Source organism: Pleurodeles waltl, chromosome 10 (genome assembly GCF_031143425.1).
Source record: "Pleurodeles waltl isolate 20211129_DDA chromosome 10, aPleWal1.hap1.20221129, whole genome shotgun sequence".
Classification (NCBI taxonomy): domain Eukaryota; kingdom Metazoa; phylum Chordata; class Amphibia; order Caudata; family Salamandridae; genus Pleurodeles; species Pleurodeles waltl.
In genome coordinates this window covers 460,882-477,118 of record NC_090449.1, presented here as the reverse complement: position 1 = coordinate 477,118, position 16,237 = coordinate 460,882, and the positions used below count along the sequence as shown (strand labels likewise).

The following is a 16,237-nucleotide window of genomic DNA, read 5'->3' as shown; positions in this document are numbered from 1 at the left end:
TGCTGTCTGCATGAACCTAGCATTAACTTTGTTCAGTTACAAGCATCAGCTTCTTGTCCCACACCACTGGCTGCTGTGACAATGTTCTTCCTCGCAGATGTCCTCTATGACAAGAAGCGAGTGGAGCTGGACGAGCGGGCACTGCACTTGGCCCGTATGGAGGACGACTGCAGGAAGGCCATTAACCTTGCAACGGAGAACTTCAACAAAGCACAGGTAATGCCCTGCATGGCTAAGCTTGAAAAAAGTATGTACCAGACAGAATGAGGTCCCTGGGGGTTCTACGAACTAACACAGCATGAGCCCAGGGGACCCAAGACTGAACTGAGCACGGCCTCTAGGATCACAAAGATAAGGCAGGGCAGTGCCTCTGGGGTCCCGAGACAGAACTGCTCTTGGCTTCAAGGGCCACTGCTGTAAGGCTGACAAGGCATGGGGTGTCACAAAGACAGGACTGGTCATGGGATTTAGTGTCGCAATGATACGGCAGGCCTCTGTGTTCCCAAAACAGAACTGCTCTTGGCCCCTAGGGGCACACAGATATGACAGAGCAAGGCATGTGGTGTCTCAAAGTCAGAATAGAGTGAAGCCCCTTTTGGTCACCTGAATAGAACAAAGCAAGGCCCCTCAGTCACAAAGACATGATGTAAAAATACATCTACAAGGATGGAACAAAGATGCTAGGGTCAATGTGACCAAGACACAAGGACAGATAAGATAGCACATTCCAGGACTCTGGGGTCATTGAGATATGACAGGGGTCAAACAGGTAAGGCACATCAAGGCCCCGAAGATGAAGCTGCTATCTCGGGACAAGATCCCTGTGGTCCTTACAGCACCTGCTAGAACCAATATGTGCTTTTACGTCTCAGGTGAGACATAGCAGGGGCTTCAAAGGTCTTGAGATCGGTCATTTAAAGCCTCCAAGACTGAGCAATGGCCCCTTGTGCCTTGAGGTAGAACATTTGGGATCTGCTGTGGATTCCTGTGGATAGGGCTTGTGCCAAGAAAGATCAGGGCACCTAGGAGGAATCCAGGGTCACATCTTTTAGGACAGAATTAGGTAACAGAGTCTCAGAGACAGCTTGGCCCGCAGTCTAATGATGCATTTTGTTTCACAGGCTGCAGAGGCAGCAGAGCGTCAGCGGCTGCAGAAGCAGCAAGAGGAAGATGACAACTTTGCTGAGATTTACAACCACTTGACAGGGGACATCTTGACTGAGAACCCCTCCCAGGCAGCCAGCTGCTTTGGCCCACATCGTGTAGTGCCTGATCGGTGGAAAGGCATGAGCCCCCAGCAGCTGGAGGAGATCAGGCGCATCCAGGAGCTGCAGCGACAGGAGAATCAGGTACAAGCAGAAGCCCGGGCCCCACAGCAAGAACACTACATGCTTTAGAAAGACCCCACTTCCCTATTGTTGACACTGGTCCTCGGACAACAAGTCTTCGTTGCCTAATCCCAACTCCCGTGAGCAGGGAGCGAGTGCCACAAGCAAGGAGGCCTCTCCTCTCAAAGGAAGGAACCCACTCTATCAAGCCAGTGCCAAAAAGGTGCACCACATCTCTTAGCACTTAGCCCACCTCCCTTAGCAAAGGCCCCATATTTATGAGCACATACTTCACTTCCATGAGTAACACATCCACAAGGCAAGATAAGGAACCCAGGTCTAGACCCTGGTCCAAACCATTACATACCCACACCCAGGAGCAAAAGGTGCATATCTCTGAACAAAGACAACATCAAATTCACCTCCTATGGGAAGGCAGCATAGAACTGGAGGACAAAGCCCTACTTGCTCACCTCAGGCTAACTATGTGATCCATTTGTCTCAGAAATATTGCATGTGCCCTTAGCACACCCTGCCTGTTTGGTTTCTGGAAACTCCCTCACTCCTCTTCTTACTCAAAGTAGTTCTTCTTTGCATCCTAAGCTTGTCACCCCTTCACTGTGCTTCCTTTTAGGTTTAGATCCTGCCCTCCCTTTTATGTCCTAAACACTGTTTTCTTTGTCAGTTCTGAGCTCTCTCTTCCCTGTGGGTTCCGACCTTTCCTTTCGTCAGGGTCAGGTCCTTAGCACTCACTGCGTCCCCTCAAATTTATTATGTTCTGAGCACTCCTCCCCCCTTAGATTCCTCATCCTACAGTTGGCTCCTTTTAGGTGTATAATGATCCCTCCCTCCTCTCATCCACCCCTCTGAGTTCTAATCACTCCCTCCCATTCCTGAGCGCTCCTTCTCACGCGTGTCTTGCGCACTTGCGGGGGCGTCTCCACCATTCCTGTTCTAAGCACTTCCTCCCTTCTTATTCTGAGCACTCCCTCCTGTTCTTAGAATGAGCATTCTGTCCTATCCATGTCCAGAGCCCTCCCTCCTGTTCATGTCCAGAACACTCCCTCTTGTCATTTCCAGATCACTCCCTCCTAGCATGTCCAGAACACTCCCTCCTATTATGTCCAGAACACTCTCTCCTGTCATGTCCAGAACACTCCCTCCTGTCATGTCCAGAGCACTCCCTCCTATCATGTCCAGAGCACTCCCTCCTATCATGTCCAGAGCACTCCCTCCCGTTCATGTTCATGGCACTGCCTCCCGTTCATGTCCAGAACACTCCCTCCTATCATGTCCAGAACACTCTCTCCTGTCATGTCCAGAACACTCTCTCCTGTCGTGTCCAGAACACTCGCTTCTATTCATCTCCAGAGCACTCCCTCCTATCATGTCCAGAGCACTCCCCCAATTCATGTCCAGAGCACTCCCTCCCGTTCATGTCCAGAACACTCCCTCTTGTCATTTCCAGATCACTCCCTCCTAGCATGTCCAGAACACTCCCTCTTGTCATCTCTAGATCACTCCCTCCCTAGCATGTCCAGAACACTCCCTCCTATCATGTCCAGAACACTCCCTCGTGTCATGTTCAGAACACTCTTTCCTGTCATGTCCAGAGCACTCCCTACTATCATGTCCAGAGCACTCCCTCCCATTCATGTCCATGGCACTCCCTCCCGTTCATATCCAGAACACTCCCTCCTATCATGTCCAGAACACTCTCTCCTGTCGGGTCCAGAACATTCCCTCTTGTCATTTCCAGATCACTCCCTCCTAGCATGTCAAGAACACTCCCTTCTATTATGTCCAGAGCACTCCCTCCTGTCATGTCCAGAACACTCTCTCCTGTCATGTCCAGAGCACTCTCTCCTGTCATGTCCAGAGCACTCCCTCCTGTCATGTCCAGAGCACTCCCTCCTATCAGGTCCATGGCACTCCCTCCCGTTCATGTCCAGAACACTCCCTCCTATCATGTCCAGAACACTCTCTCCTGTCATGTCCAGAACACTCTCTCCTGTCATGTCCAGAACACTCTCTCTTGTCGTGTCCAGAACACTCGCTTCTATTCATCTCCAGAGCACTCCCTCTTGTTCATGTCCAGAACACTCCCTCTTGTCATTTTCAGATCACTCCCTCCCAGCATGTCCAGAATACTCTCTCCTGTCATATCCAGAAAACTCCCTCCTATCATGTCCAGAGAACTCCCTCCCGTTCATGTCCAGAGAACTCCCTCCCGTTCATGTCCATGGCACTCCCTCCTGTCATGTCCAGAGCACTACTGCCCGTCATCTCTAGAGCACTCCCGCCCATCATCTCCAGAGCACTCCCTCCCGTTCACATCCAGAGCACTCACTCCCAGCATGTCCAGAACACTCCTCCTGCAATGTCCAGAACACTCCCTCTTGTTCATGGCCAGAGTAAACCATCCCATTCATGTTTAGAGCACTCCCTCATGTTCATTTCTAGAGCGCTCCCTCCCATCATGTCCAGAGAACTACCTCACATTCATGTCCAGAAGACTTTCTCTTCCTCACGCTCAGAGCACTCCATCCCATTCATGTCCAAAGCACTCACTCCCATTCATGTCCAGAGGACTGCCTCACATAATGTCCAGAGCACTTCCTCCTATTCATGTCCAGAGCACTCCCTCCCATCATGTCCAGAGCACTCTCTTTCGCTCGTCTCCACAGCACTCCCTCTCGTTCATGTCCAAATAACTCCCTCCTATTCATGTTCAGAGCACTCCCTCTAATTCATGTCCAGAGCACTCCCTCCCGTTCATGTCCAGAACACTCCCTCCCGTTCATGTCCAGAATACTCTCTCCTGTCATGTGCAAAACACTCTCTCCTGTCATGTCCAGAACACTCCCTCCCGTTCATGTCCAGAACACTCTCTCCTGTCGTGTCCAGAACACTCTCTCCTGTCGTGTCCAGAACACTCTCTCCTGTCATGTCCAGAACACTCCCTCTCATTCATGTCCAGAGCACTCCCTCCTATCATGTCCAGAACACTCTCTCCTGTCGTGTCCAGAGCACTCCCTCCCGTTCATGTCCAGAGCAGTCTCTCTTGTTCATGTCCCGAGCACTGCCTCCCGTTCATGTCCAGAGCACTCACTCCCTTTCATGTCCAGAGCACTCACTCCCATTCATGTCCAGAGCACTCACTCCCATTCATGTCCAGAGCACTCCCTCCTGTCATGTCCAGAGCACTCGCTCCCATTCATGTCCAGAGCACTCCCTCTCGTCATGTACAGAGTACTCACTCCCATTCATGTCCAGAGCAGTCTCTCTTCTTCATGTCCAGAGCACTCACTCCCATTCATGTTCAGGGCACTCCCCCCAATTCATGTCAAGAGCACTCCCTCCCAGCATGTCCAGAGCACTCCCTCCCATCATGTCCAGAGCACTCCCTCCCATCATGTCCAGAGCACTCCCTCCTGCTCATGTCCAGAGCACTCCCTCCCGTTCATGTCCAGAATACTCTCTCCTGTCATGTGCAAAACACTCTCTCCTGTCATGTCCAGAACACTCCCTCCCGTTCATGTCCAGAACACTCTCTCCTGTCGTGTCCAGAACACTCTCTCCTGTCGTGTCCAGAACACTCTCTCCTGTCATGTCCAGAGCACTCCCTCCTATCATGTCCAGAACACTCTCTCCTGTCGTGTCCAGAGCACTCCCTCCCGTTCATGTCCAGAGCAGTCTCTCTTGTTCATGTCCCGAGCACTGCCTCCCGTTCATGTCCAGAGCACTCACTCCCTTTCATGTCCAGAGCACTCACTCCCATTCATGTCCAGAGCACTCACTCCCATTCATGTCCAGGGCACTCCCTCCTGTCATGTCCAGAGCACTCGCTCCCATTCATGTCCAGAGCACTCCCTCTCGTCATGTACAGAGTACTCACTCCCATTCATGTCCAGAGCAGTCTCTCTTCTTCATGTCCAGAGCACTCACTCCCATTCATGTTCAGGGCACTCCCCCAATTCATGTCAAGAGCACTCCCTCCCAGCATGTCCAGAGCACTCCCTCCCATCATGTCCAGAGCACTCCCTCCCATCATGTCCAGAGCACTCCCTCCTGCTCATGTCCAGAGCACTCCCTCCTGCTCATGTCCAGAGCACTCCCTCCTGCTCATGTCCAGAGCACTCTCTTTCGCTCATCTCCACAGCACTTCTTCTAGTTCATGTCCAAAGAACTCCCTCATGTCATGTCCACAGCACTCCCTCTCATCCATGTCTAGAGCACTCCCTCCCATTCATGTCCAGAACAGTCTCACTTGCTCATGTCCAGAGCACTCCCTCCCGTTCATGTCCAGAGCACTCCCTCCCGTTCATGTCCAGAGCACTCCCTCCCGTTCATGTCCAGAGCACTCCCTCCCATCATGTCCAGAGCACTCTCTTGCTCATGTCCAGAGCACTCCCTCCTGTTCATGTCGAGAGCACTCCCTCTTGTCTTGTCCAGAGCACTCCCTCCTGTTCATGTCGAGAGCACTCCCTCTTGTCTTGTCCAGAGCACTCCCTCCTGTTCATGTCTAGAGCACTCCTTCCTGTCGTATCCAGAGCACTCCTTCCTGTTCATGTCCAGAGCACTCCTTCCCATCATGTTCAGAGCACTCCCTCTTGTTTTTGCCAGAACACTTCCTCCTGTCATGTCCAGAGCACTCCCTCCCATCATGTCCAGAGCACTCCTTCTTGTTCATGTCCAGAGCACTCCCTCCCGTCATGTCCAGAGCACTCCTTCCTGTTCATGTCCAGAGCACTCCCTCCCATCATGTACAGAGCACTCCCTCCCATCAGAGCACTTCCTCCTGTCCGTGTCCAGAGCACTACTTCCCATAAGAGCACTCTCTCCTGTCATGACCAGAGCACTCCCTCCTATCATGTCCAGAGCACCCCCTCTAGTTCATGTCCAGAGAACCCCCTCTTGTTCATGTCCAGAGCACTCTCTCCGTTCATGTCCAGAACACTCCCTCCTGTTCATGACCAGAAATTCCCTCCTGTCATGTCCAGAGCACTCCCTCTCATCATGTCCAGAGCACTCCCTCCCATCATGTCCAGAGCATTCCCTCTTGTTCATGTCCAAAGCACTCTCTCCCGTCATGTCCAGAGCACTCCCTCCTTTGAGATGGTTTTTGTCAGACAGGGTAATAGCTTTCAGTTTTAATAAGTGACGGCTTTCTCTTTGGAGATTTAAAGAGTGTAGTACTGAGTCATCGGCAGGGGAAAGAGAGTTCAAGAAAATGAATGTTCAATGGCATGTGTAGCTGTAGATACACGTTGTGCATAATCTCACCATCTATTGTTGAGTTCGTAGTGGTACAACTTGTTTTTCTTCGAAGAATGTTATTGAGTCACGGGATCGAGTGACTCCTCCTCCCAGTGATAGTGCGCCTGGGCATCAAGTCCTTTGTTAGATTTTTTTTTCTCTGCCGTCGGGTTCAGACGTGTGTTCCTCTTGCTCTGAGTTCTCGGCTCGATGCAATCTTAAACTGGTTTCTCTCCATCTGCAACAGTATTGTTTTTGAACATGTTTCTTTCTCACACTAACCTTTGTTTGATGTTCACTCTCGAAAACAACCCTCCCCCTTCGGGGTGTTCACACCCCTTTTTGGGCCTACATCATATACAACGCTTCTGGCTATCCTGCAGACATGATGGATTGGACTCCATTTCGCTATTGCCCTCAATGTCATTCCAAGTTACCCACAACGATCAACACCAGGTGTGTAATTTGTGTGTCTCCCATGACCACAACTATCAAACCTGGGACACCTGTTGATCTTTTTGGTTGAAAAAGACGCTAGGGAACAGAAGAGCTCATTGACTCGAAATGACATCTCGAACTCCAGACGACACACCAGATATTTTCAGGGAGGAGTATGCGCAGAAGGAACCACAGGAAGAGGAGGCCTTTTCAATCCAAGACTCAGAGTCAGACATTCAGTATGACATCGACAGCCAGGAGTTGCAGTTGGCTCAGACTATGAGTACAAAGGTCCCTGCACCCACGACTAAGACTGAAAAAAACACATGTAAAGAGGTCACTGGTCCGCCACTGCCTTTCGACCATGGTTGAAGCTGAGAAACTGTTTCGGATGCACTGAAAAAAGCCAAAGGTAAATCTTCGGCACCAAACTCAGGGTCTACAATCACCACCTGAGCACCGAGTCGACCAGCTGAGCACACTGCTTCGTTGCCCACCACTTTGGAACCGACCCAAAAACTGCCCTTTACTGTTTTGGTGCTGACATCATCGCCCCAACCAATAACTTTGGAGTCAAAAAATTGTAAAAGGACTGTTTCCACTCCTGCGGATTCTGGGCATTCTTCCACCACCCCTTCACCGGTGAAACCAATTTTAGAAGTCATGGACTCTCGACAATGCCAACTTTATATTCATGAGGGAACAGGTTATATTCTAGCATCATCCCTTGCCCCTGTAGGAAGGAAGATGACTTCTCAGGATGCACTTGACACCTCTCCACCTCCAAAGAAGGCTAATATACATAAACACCACCTTTTCCACAGCCTTCTCCTCAATCCACTCCACCTCCTTCACCTCCACCAACCACGGGGTTTACAGCACCAAATTCACCCCCACATGGGACACAGGATTTAGGGGACCCACTAGATATCCAGGATCCCTGGGACACATATGATCCGGATCGTATTACACCTAATGATTCAGATCTCTACCCAGCTAGACCTTCACCACCTGGAGATTCCACCTCAGATCAGCAAGTCATAGCTAGGGCAGCTGCATTTCATAATGTAACAATGCACACAGATCCTATTGAGGAAGCATTTCTGTTTGACACCCTTGCCACAACACATAAAGTAAGTTCCTGCCGATGCTCCCAGGCATGCTTCGGCATGCTGATAAGATCTTCAAGGAGCCAGTACGAGGACGCATTATCACTCCCCGAGTCGATAAAAAATATAAGGCTGCACCCACTGATCCTTTGTTTATAAAGGTGCAATTTCCTCCATATCCCATTGTCGCGTCAACTGCACGCAAAAGAGCCAATAGCCAATCTATAGGGGACACTCCCCTTCCTGATAAAAAAGCAAAAAGTTAGAAGCAATAGGCAAAAGGGTTGCAGCTCAAGCAGACAACTACTGGTGCATTGCGAACGTACAGACTCTACTAGCACGCTATGACAGGCTGCACTGGAGTGCAATGGAAGCGCTCCTTCAGTATCTTACTCAGGAGCATCAAAAAGGTGTTGTGAAATTGTAGCAGAAGGGCAAACCACAAACAATTCCATCAGGTGCGCATTAGATGCTGCTGATACAGCTGTATGCGGCATTAATACCGGCATCGTTATTAGGCGCCACGCTTGACTTGGATGCTCTGGATTTAAGTCACAGGTTCAGCAGGCAGTCTTAAACATGCCCTTTGATAAGGAGCACCTTTTCGGCACACAAGTCAACACAACTTTAGAAAAACTAAACTAAAGATAACGAAATTAGAAAAGCAATGGGGGCCCTCCAAGCCACAACACAACGTGGCAATTTTTGACACCCAGGTTTCGCAAGAAGGTTTAGGCCATCCTTTACAGACCAGTCTGTCACACAAACCAAGACTGTCTCTCAATCCTACACAAGGGGATTTTGTAGAGGCTTCTACAGAGGGAACAATAATAAAGGCAGAGGAAAGGCATCCACTTCTAGAGGCTCCACCTCCACTGCCAAACAATGACTGCCTCCACCTTCCACCGCCACACACCACGCTTGTAGGGGGAAGACTTCAACATTTTTACCCACAGTGGTCAGATACCACCACGACCAATGGGTTCTTTCCATTATCCAAAATGGTTTCTGTCTGGAGCTCATTTCCACTCCACCAAACATACACCCTCAAACTCAGACTTCCACAAGAACATCTCACTCTTCTCACAGAGGATGTACAATATCCTTTCCTCAAAGGAACCATAGAGCCATTTCAACTAAAACATCAAGGTTCAGGAGTATACTCCCTGTACCTTCTTTTACCCCAAAGAGACGGTTCACTCAAGCCAATTCTAGATCTCAGACCATTAAACCACTACATTCTATCAGAGTATTTTCATATGGTCATTCCCTTTCCCAACAAGGTGACTTTATGAGAGCACTAGCTCTAAAAGACACCTACTTTCACATTCCCATCCATCCAGCAGACTGCAAATACCTCAGATTCGTGGTGGCAGGAAAACATTACCTGTTCAAGGTCTTCTACCCTCTGGGGCCACAACCGCTCCCAGAGTATTCAGCAAGTGTCTTGCAGTAGTTGCTGGACACCTTAGAAGACAGCACATTCATGTGTTCCCTTACTTGGACGACTGGCTTATCAAAGCCAGCACCTTACAACGTCAACATCATACTCATCTCACAATCTCCTACACACTCTGGTATTCACAAACAATTATCTCAGATCCCATCTCCAGCCGCTTCACATACAACCTTATGTACGTGCAGTTCTCAATACACAATTAGGGCGGCCTTCCCCAGCTCAGCCCGTGTTAAAACTTTTCACTCGTTGATTTCTCAGTTAACAGAAAACCAGTCATACACATTGAGGGCTTTCATGCACCTGTTAGGGATGATGGCATCCTGTATCGCCATCGTACCTCATGCCAGACTTCACATGCGTCCCCTTCAACAATGTCTCTCTCGTCAGTGGTCTCGGGCACAGGGTCAGATGGAAGATCTAGTGTTGTTGGACCGCCAGACTCATCACCCGCTGCAATGGTGGAATACCACAAACCTGATGAAAGGGCGGCCCTTTTTGGACCCTATGGCTCATTCTTACTACAGATGCATCACAGACTGGTTAGGGCGCTCATCTCCACAACCTCACGGTGCAAGACCTATGGAACATCTCTCAACAGTCCTTACACATCAGTCACCTGGAATTGCACTCAGTCTTCCTAGCAGTGAAGGCGTTCCTTCCACACTTCAAACGCAAAGTAGTGCTAGTACGTACAGACAACAAGACTGCCATGTACTGTCCGCAAGGGGGCACGTTCATCTCAGCTGTCCCACCTTGCACAGACAATATGGAAATGGGCAATTCATCACCACATTCACATAGTGGCACAGTATCTCCCAGGAACGGTCAGTCAGTTGGCAGACCTACTCAGCAGGATGCAGCAATAAGTCCACAAATGGGAACTTCACTCACAATTCCTGCAACAGTACTTTCTAAAGTTGGGAACACCCCAAATAGACCTATTCACCACTTCGCAAAACTCAAAATGTCAAAACTGCACATCCAGGTACCCTCAGTCCATGGGCAATGCTCTGTGGATGAATTGGTCAGGGATATTTGCTTACGCTTTTCTGCCTCTCCCACTCATTCGTTTTCTAGTTCAGAAACTCCGAAATCTTCCGTCACCACGGTACTTGTGGTTCCCACGTGGGCACGTCAGCGATGGTTCAGAACACTTCTGGATCTCTCACTAGTGCCACAGCAGAAGCTCCCCAATAGGCCGGACCTTTAAACACAGAATCAAGGAGAAATAAGACATCCAGACCTCAAGGCACTCAACCTAGCAATATGGCTCTTGAGGTCATAGAATTTGGATATTTACAAGCACTGCAAGAACGTATGGACATTCTTAAAGGAGCGCATAGACCCACAACTAGACAATGTTATGCAGCAAAGTGGAAACGCTTTGTCTGCTGCTGCCAACCGAAAAACAATAACCTCTCAAACCAACTGTGCAACAGATTGTTTGTTATTTACTGCATTTACTAAAAGCTAATTTAGCTAACACTTCCATTTGGCTTCATTTAGCAGCTATAGCTGCATATCTTCAAAATACATAGCATGCTTCTTTATTTAGGGTTCCAGTCATTAAAGCATTTATGGAAGGACTTACAAGTCATCCCACCAAGGTGCCTCCAGCACCATCCTGTAGCCTTAAAAATTTTCTCACAAGGCTCATGGGTCCTCCGTTTGGGCCACTCCATTCCTGTCCTTTCCAATTCTTATCATGGAAGGTAGCTTTTCTGGTGGCTATCTCTTCCCTTAGACGTGTCATTGAGCTCCAGGCTTAGCCCTGGAAGAACCATTCTTCCAGATTCACAAAGAAAAAGTAGTTCTTCAAACTAATTTTAAATTCCTACCATAGGTAGTTTCCCAGTTTCATATCAATCAATCAATAGAACTACCAGTGTTCTTTCCCCAGCCGGACTGTGAGGGAAAGGGCTGTAAACACTCTTGATGTAACAAGGGTTCTTATGTATTATATAGAGAGAACCAAACAGTTCAGGAAAACAAAACAACTTTTTGTGACCTTTTCAATGCCCCACACAGGAAACCCCATATCAAAAGCTGTTAGAGATGTTGTGTAGTCAAGTGTATTCAAACTTGTTATGATAAAGCAAAACAAAATTTACCTTTCACACCTAGAGCACACTCTACTAGGAAGAAGGGTGCTTCAATGGCTCTCATACGGAACATAACTATAGCAGATATTGCAGATATTTGTAAAGCAGCTACATGGTCTACACCAAATACCTATACAAAACATTATTCTGTAGATGTACTAGCGAGGCAACAAGCTAATGTTGGCCAAGCAGTATTTAGGACACTTTTCCAAACAATTGCAACTCCTGCACGCGAGCCACCGGGTTATGGAGGGACTGCATTCAGTCTATGCACAGCATGTGTGTCTACAGCCACACTTGCCACTGAACGGAAAATGTTACTTAAGAGTAGACCTCTGTCCGTGGCATGTAGTGCTGTAGATTCACATGCGCCCTCCCTCATCCCCAGAGGCATGTGGCTGTTGTAATTTTCTAACATGTAAACATTGTACATATGTAAATACATTGTATAGACATCTTTTCTCTCGTACTCTCTCTGCACTACTTCACTCTCCCGCCTGCAGAGAAACAATCTAACAAAGGACTCCATGCCCATGCGTAGTACTACCGAGAGGAGGAGTCACTCGATCCTGTGACTCAAAAAGTTTCTTAGAAGAAAAACAAGTTGTATTATTCCGAACCTGCTTGTGCATAGCATGTGAATCTACAGCACTACATGCCACAGACAGATGTCTACTGGTAAGCAACATTTTCCTTAATTCCTATGTTAAGACTCAATGAAACCAAACACTGAAAACTAGGAGCACAAGTCAGACTAGAAGCAAGTGAGTGATTTTGTATTTAGTGAAACAACTGCCAGGGAAGAGTCATACACTTCTATTTGTCATTTCCACCCTGGGACTCTTCTTTATAGTCATAAACACTGAATTATCCCTCCCACAAATGGCGTCCCGGAGCACTTTTTAAATAATTCTGTATATTACAAATGAATATGCACTATTATTTTTGGAAGCCATTTTTTCTATAAAGAAATTATTATAAAATAGCCCTTAAAAGGAGTATTGGTTTTTTTGCCTTTTTTCCATTAAAAAAAACCCTATGATAAAAGCAGTAAGATAGTCACTAGAAATGGCATAGTGATTAGAAAACACAAACCTTTATTTAGGGAATAGTGAGAGAAACTAGGGACAATGTAGCCCAATAGGCTGAGGTGTGAAAGGCGGCAGACCTGCTCCTTATCACACCACCAGTATCCCATCATTGCCTGTATCTGGCATGTGGGCCAGGGTTGTTCCTGGGATCTGCTTACTGGATCCTGAAGCACTCAGCTCAATCTTTTAAAGATTTATTTCCTTTTGGAAAGCATTCCAAACCTCTAAAAACATCTTCACTCGATATCTTTAGAGGTAAGCAGTGCATTTTTTATGTTTTCCAAAAGCCCAAACAGACCCTCAAACAATCTACATTGTGTGTCTTCCTGATTCCTGATTCACATCTCCCTGACCCTGGTGAATTATCTGTAAAAACATGTCCATGACGACTGGGAGAAGCTCAGGCTGCCTGGAACTCAAGAGGATTGAGGCAGGCGTGAAGAGGCAGCACCTGGAAGTTCAGAGGAATGCCAAGGGGGTGCTCCCTCTACTTCTGCTCCTTAAACCTCTTTCAAGGAGCTTCTGTTGTGAAGATCCAGGGAAGGATCACAGAGGAAGAAAAGAAGATGCACCCAGTCACGGTCCATGATCTAGAATGTTTTGTCTGTTACTACCTGCTTCGTCAAGAGCTGGCTTTACACTGAAGAGGTGTAGGTCAACATCAAAGGTGGGGGAGTGGACATTGAAGAAGCCCTCGACATCAAAGGATACCTCTACTAGCAGATTCTTCCACCTGTCTGCTGAAGGCACCTGCAGACTGAAAAGAGAAGGACACCACATATTCCAATATACTCTCTACCATAGCAGCACCTCAAGCTGTGATCCTTTCCTCCTCGACCCAGAAACCTGGGAATAGATCTCCTACAACTCCACCTCCTACTTCTCCAGTGCTTCCTGCACCTCGGATAGTCCACTGCCTGCCGTGCCTGCAGCACTGATAGCACCTCAGCTTACTCTAGCAGCTCTAACACAGCCGTCTACTGATATCCCTTTCACACCTACCAGGAGTCACATACCTTCAAAAGCTGATCCAGGACTGCCAGGAGGCATTCTAGGAGTCCTTGTCACAGTAGATACTGTCATCATCGACGTCGCTTTCCATCATCTCATTATTCTAGATCCATAATTCTAGATATTTCCATCTCTTTAGATCTCTAAGTCGGTCTACATAATGTCAGCTTTGGAGGTCTCCTCATGGCATGTACTCACATCCCCCCTCCATTTCTTTAGTTTGTCGATATTCTCCAACTCTTTCCAAATCTCCTCCTGCAAGGGTTTCACACGAAGATGACACCAACACATTGAATGAAGTTTTGGTGGGAGGTGCTACCAGCATCCCCACGACTCAGCCGAAGACTTCCATCATCTGCGAGAGCATCCGCATCTTTTGCTTCCACTAGTTCTCGGACATCTTGAATTGGTGAAGGAGTTATTTTTAACCTCGGCCATCAGTGAGATCTGCTGCAGTACGCTTACAAGAAAAACGCAACCCACAAGAACTGGAACCTCTTTTCCTGTGATGTGACCCCCCCACCTGATGCACGTAGTGGCTCCTGAAAGGAAGTACCACCCTACCTCACCATCAGCAGAGGCACCGCCTGACAAGGAAAGTAAGAAGATACGTGCAGCTGTCAGAACGTTCTTTGGCACCTTTGCAGCTGTGATGAAGACAGCAAGTGCTACTGCTCTACGTGGTTGCTATGTTAGATCTGTGTGGGACAATCTTCAACAATTCCAGGAAAGGCTAAACGAAGAAGAAAACAAACAGGATTGAGTGACTTTCTACAAGCAGGGGTGGTGGTCTCCAGTCAGATAATAAGCGCTGCTGCTGGTTCAGTGCGCTCAGCTGCTCATGGCTATTGTCGTGTCCTGACCCTTCACTTTCTTCCCGGCCTTAAACCCGAATCCCAGCAGAGAATCCTAAATCGTCCCTTTTCCTGAACCACTTTGTTTAGGGCATATGTGGACAACAAGATGCTATGCAACAAATCCGAGCTAGAGACACTGAAAGCTGTGCACCTTGAAAAGCATAAGGACTACAAGAAACATCAGTATAGGCCTTACGACATGACCTACCAACTCCAGAGTGCAACCCGTCAGTGGACTCAGCACTACGACCAACAATCGCAACACAAGTGATGCTTTTTTTATTTCCGTAAAACAACAAAAGTAAAAGGGGAACATTACAAACTAGCAGCTGCAGGAAACCCACCTAGTGACTCCCTTCTTCCCCTCTTCTGTTTGCCATTGCGCTTTGGGGGAGTAACCCCGAACATCTGGAAGAGTGGACAAAATAACACAAAACAAATGTGTGACGGATTTTGTGCAGAATGACTATACTCTGTGCAGATGATGGCGCTGGTGTTTGAAGATGGCGCGGGTGGTCAGAAGATGCAAGTGGCTTTGCATCAGTGTAGGGATCATATGGCCATATTCTTCAGGCCCCTGGTAAGATGCACCAGGGCATGTTGGATTCCTTTAACAGGTGAGACTTTGGAGTCTGTGAGACCGTAGAGCGGGAATTTTCCACTGTCTAGATGGAAGAGCCTTGAAGGGCAGTTCTCAAGCCACTTTCTGGGAGGAATGGTTTCACTTTCTTCAGTACAGAGTGCAGGTATCAGGCCATCTTAGTGATCTTGACTTGTTTCTCAAAGCTGAGCTAGGAGTCCAGTGTGAATCCAAGTGACTTGGCATGGGGTTAAAGTTGGGATTTGAGTCCATCTAGGTCAGTAGTGTTGAACCAAGTTTGGACTGGTTGTCGCTTGTTCTTGGCAAATAGGAATAATCTTGTTTTGGTGGGGTTGAGCTTCAGATAGGGGGTGGTCATCCAGGTCTGGTTACGGTGCAGGCTGTGTTTTCAGCATTTGATGACTGAAGTGGAAGAGACTTTCAGGCAGAGCTGAATTGTTGGTGAATTTAGATGCAGTTATTAGTAAAAGGCACCTTGCAGGAGCATCTAAAGTCAGTACAACACACTCCTGCCAACTTCTCTTCAGCAGTTTAGAGCACCTGGTTACCCCTCTGGCTGCTCTATGGCCCACTGCTACCTCATAAGCCACTCATCACTATTTTAGAGAGCCCACTGGGCCTCCTTGTGCTGACACCATGTGGCCTTTTCTCCCCTACGCCAATCTTCACTAATTCAGGCTGTCCTGGAGGCTCTCTTCCTCTCCCTCTAAGCCATTCTTCTTTCCCTCCGAGCCTCTTCTCTCCCTTCGAGCCATCTTCCCTCCCTCTGAGCCACTCTTCGCTCTCTCTGAGCCACTCTTCTCTCCCACCAAGCCACTCTTTTCTCCCTCTAAGCCACTCTTTTCTCCCTCTAAGCCACTCTTCTCTCCCTCCGTACCACTCTTCTCTCCCACATAGCCACTCTTCTCTCCAGCCCACCCACTCTTCTCTCCCACCAAGCCACTCTTCTTTCCTGCCGAGCCACTCTTCTCTCCCGCCAAGC

General features: G+C 48.3%; 1 protein-coding gene across 3 annotated transcripts in view; it reads left to right on the top strand.

Moving 5' to 3' along the window:
• Window positions 1–16,237, top strand: part of LOC138260861 (RIB43A-like with coiled-coils protein 2) — a 66,259-nt gene that overhangs the window by 32,036 nt on the left and 17,986 nt on the right. For 2 of the 3 annotated variants that reach the window (XM_069209288.1, XM_069209289.1), the window contains exons 6-7: window positions 98–216; window positions 1,122–1,349. The exons of the other annotated variant lie outside the window; for it this stretch is intronic. In XM_069209288.1, the coding sequence (XP_069065389.1) occupies window positions 98–216; window positions 1,122–1,349 (347 nt within the window). The remainder of the gene's footprint in view (window positions 1–97; window positions 217–1,121; window positions 1,350–16,237) is intronic. 3 annotated transcript variants of the gene reach the window in all.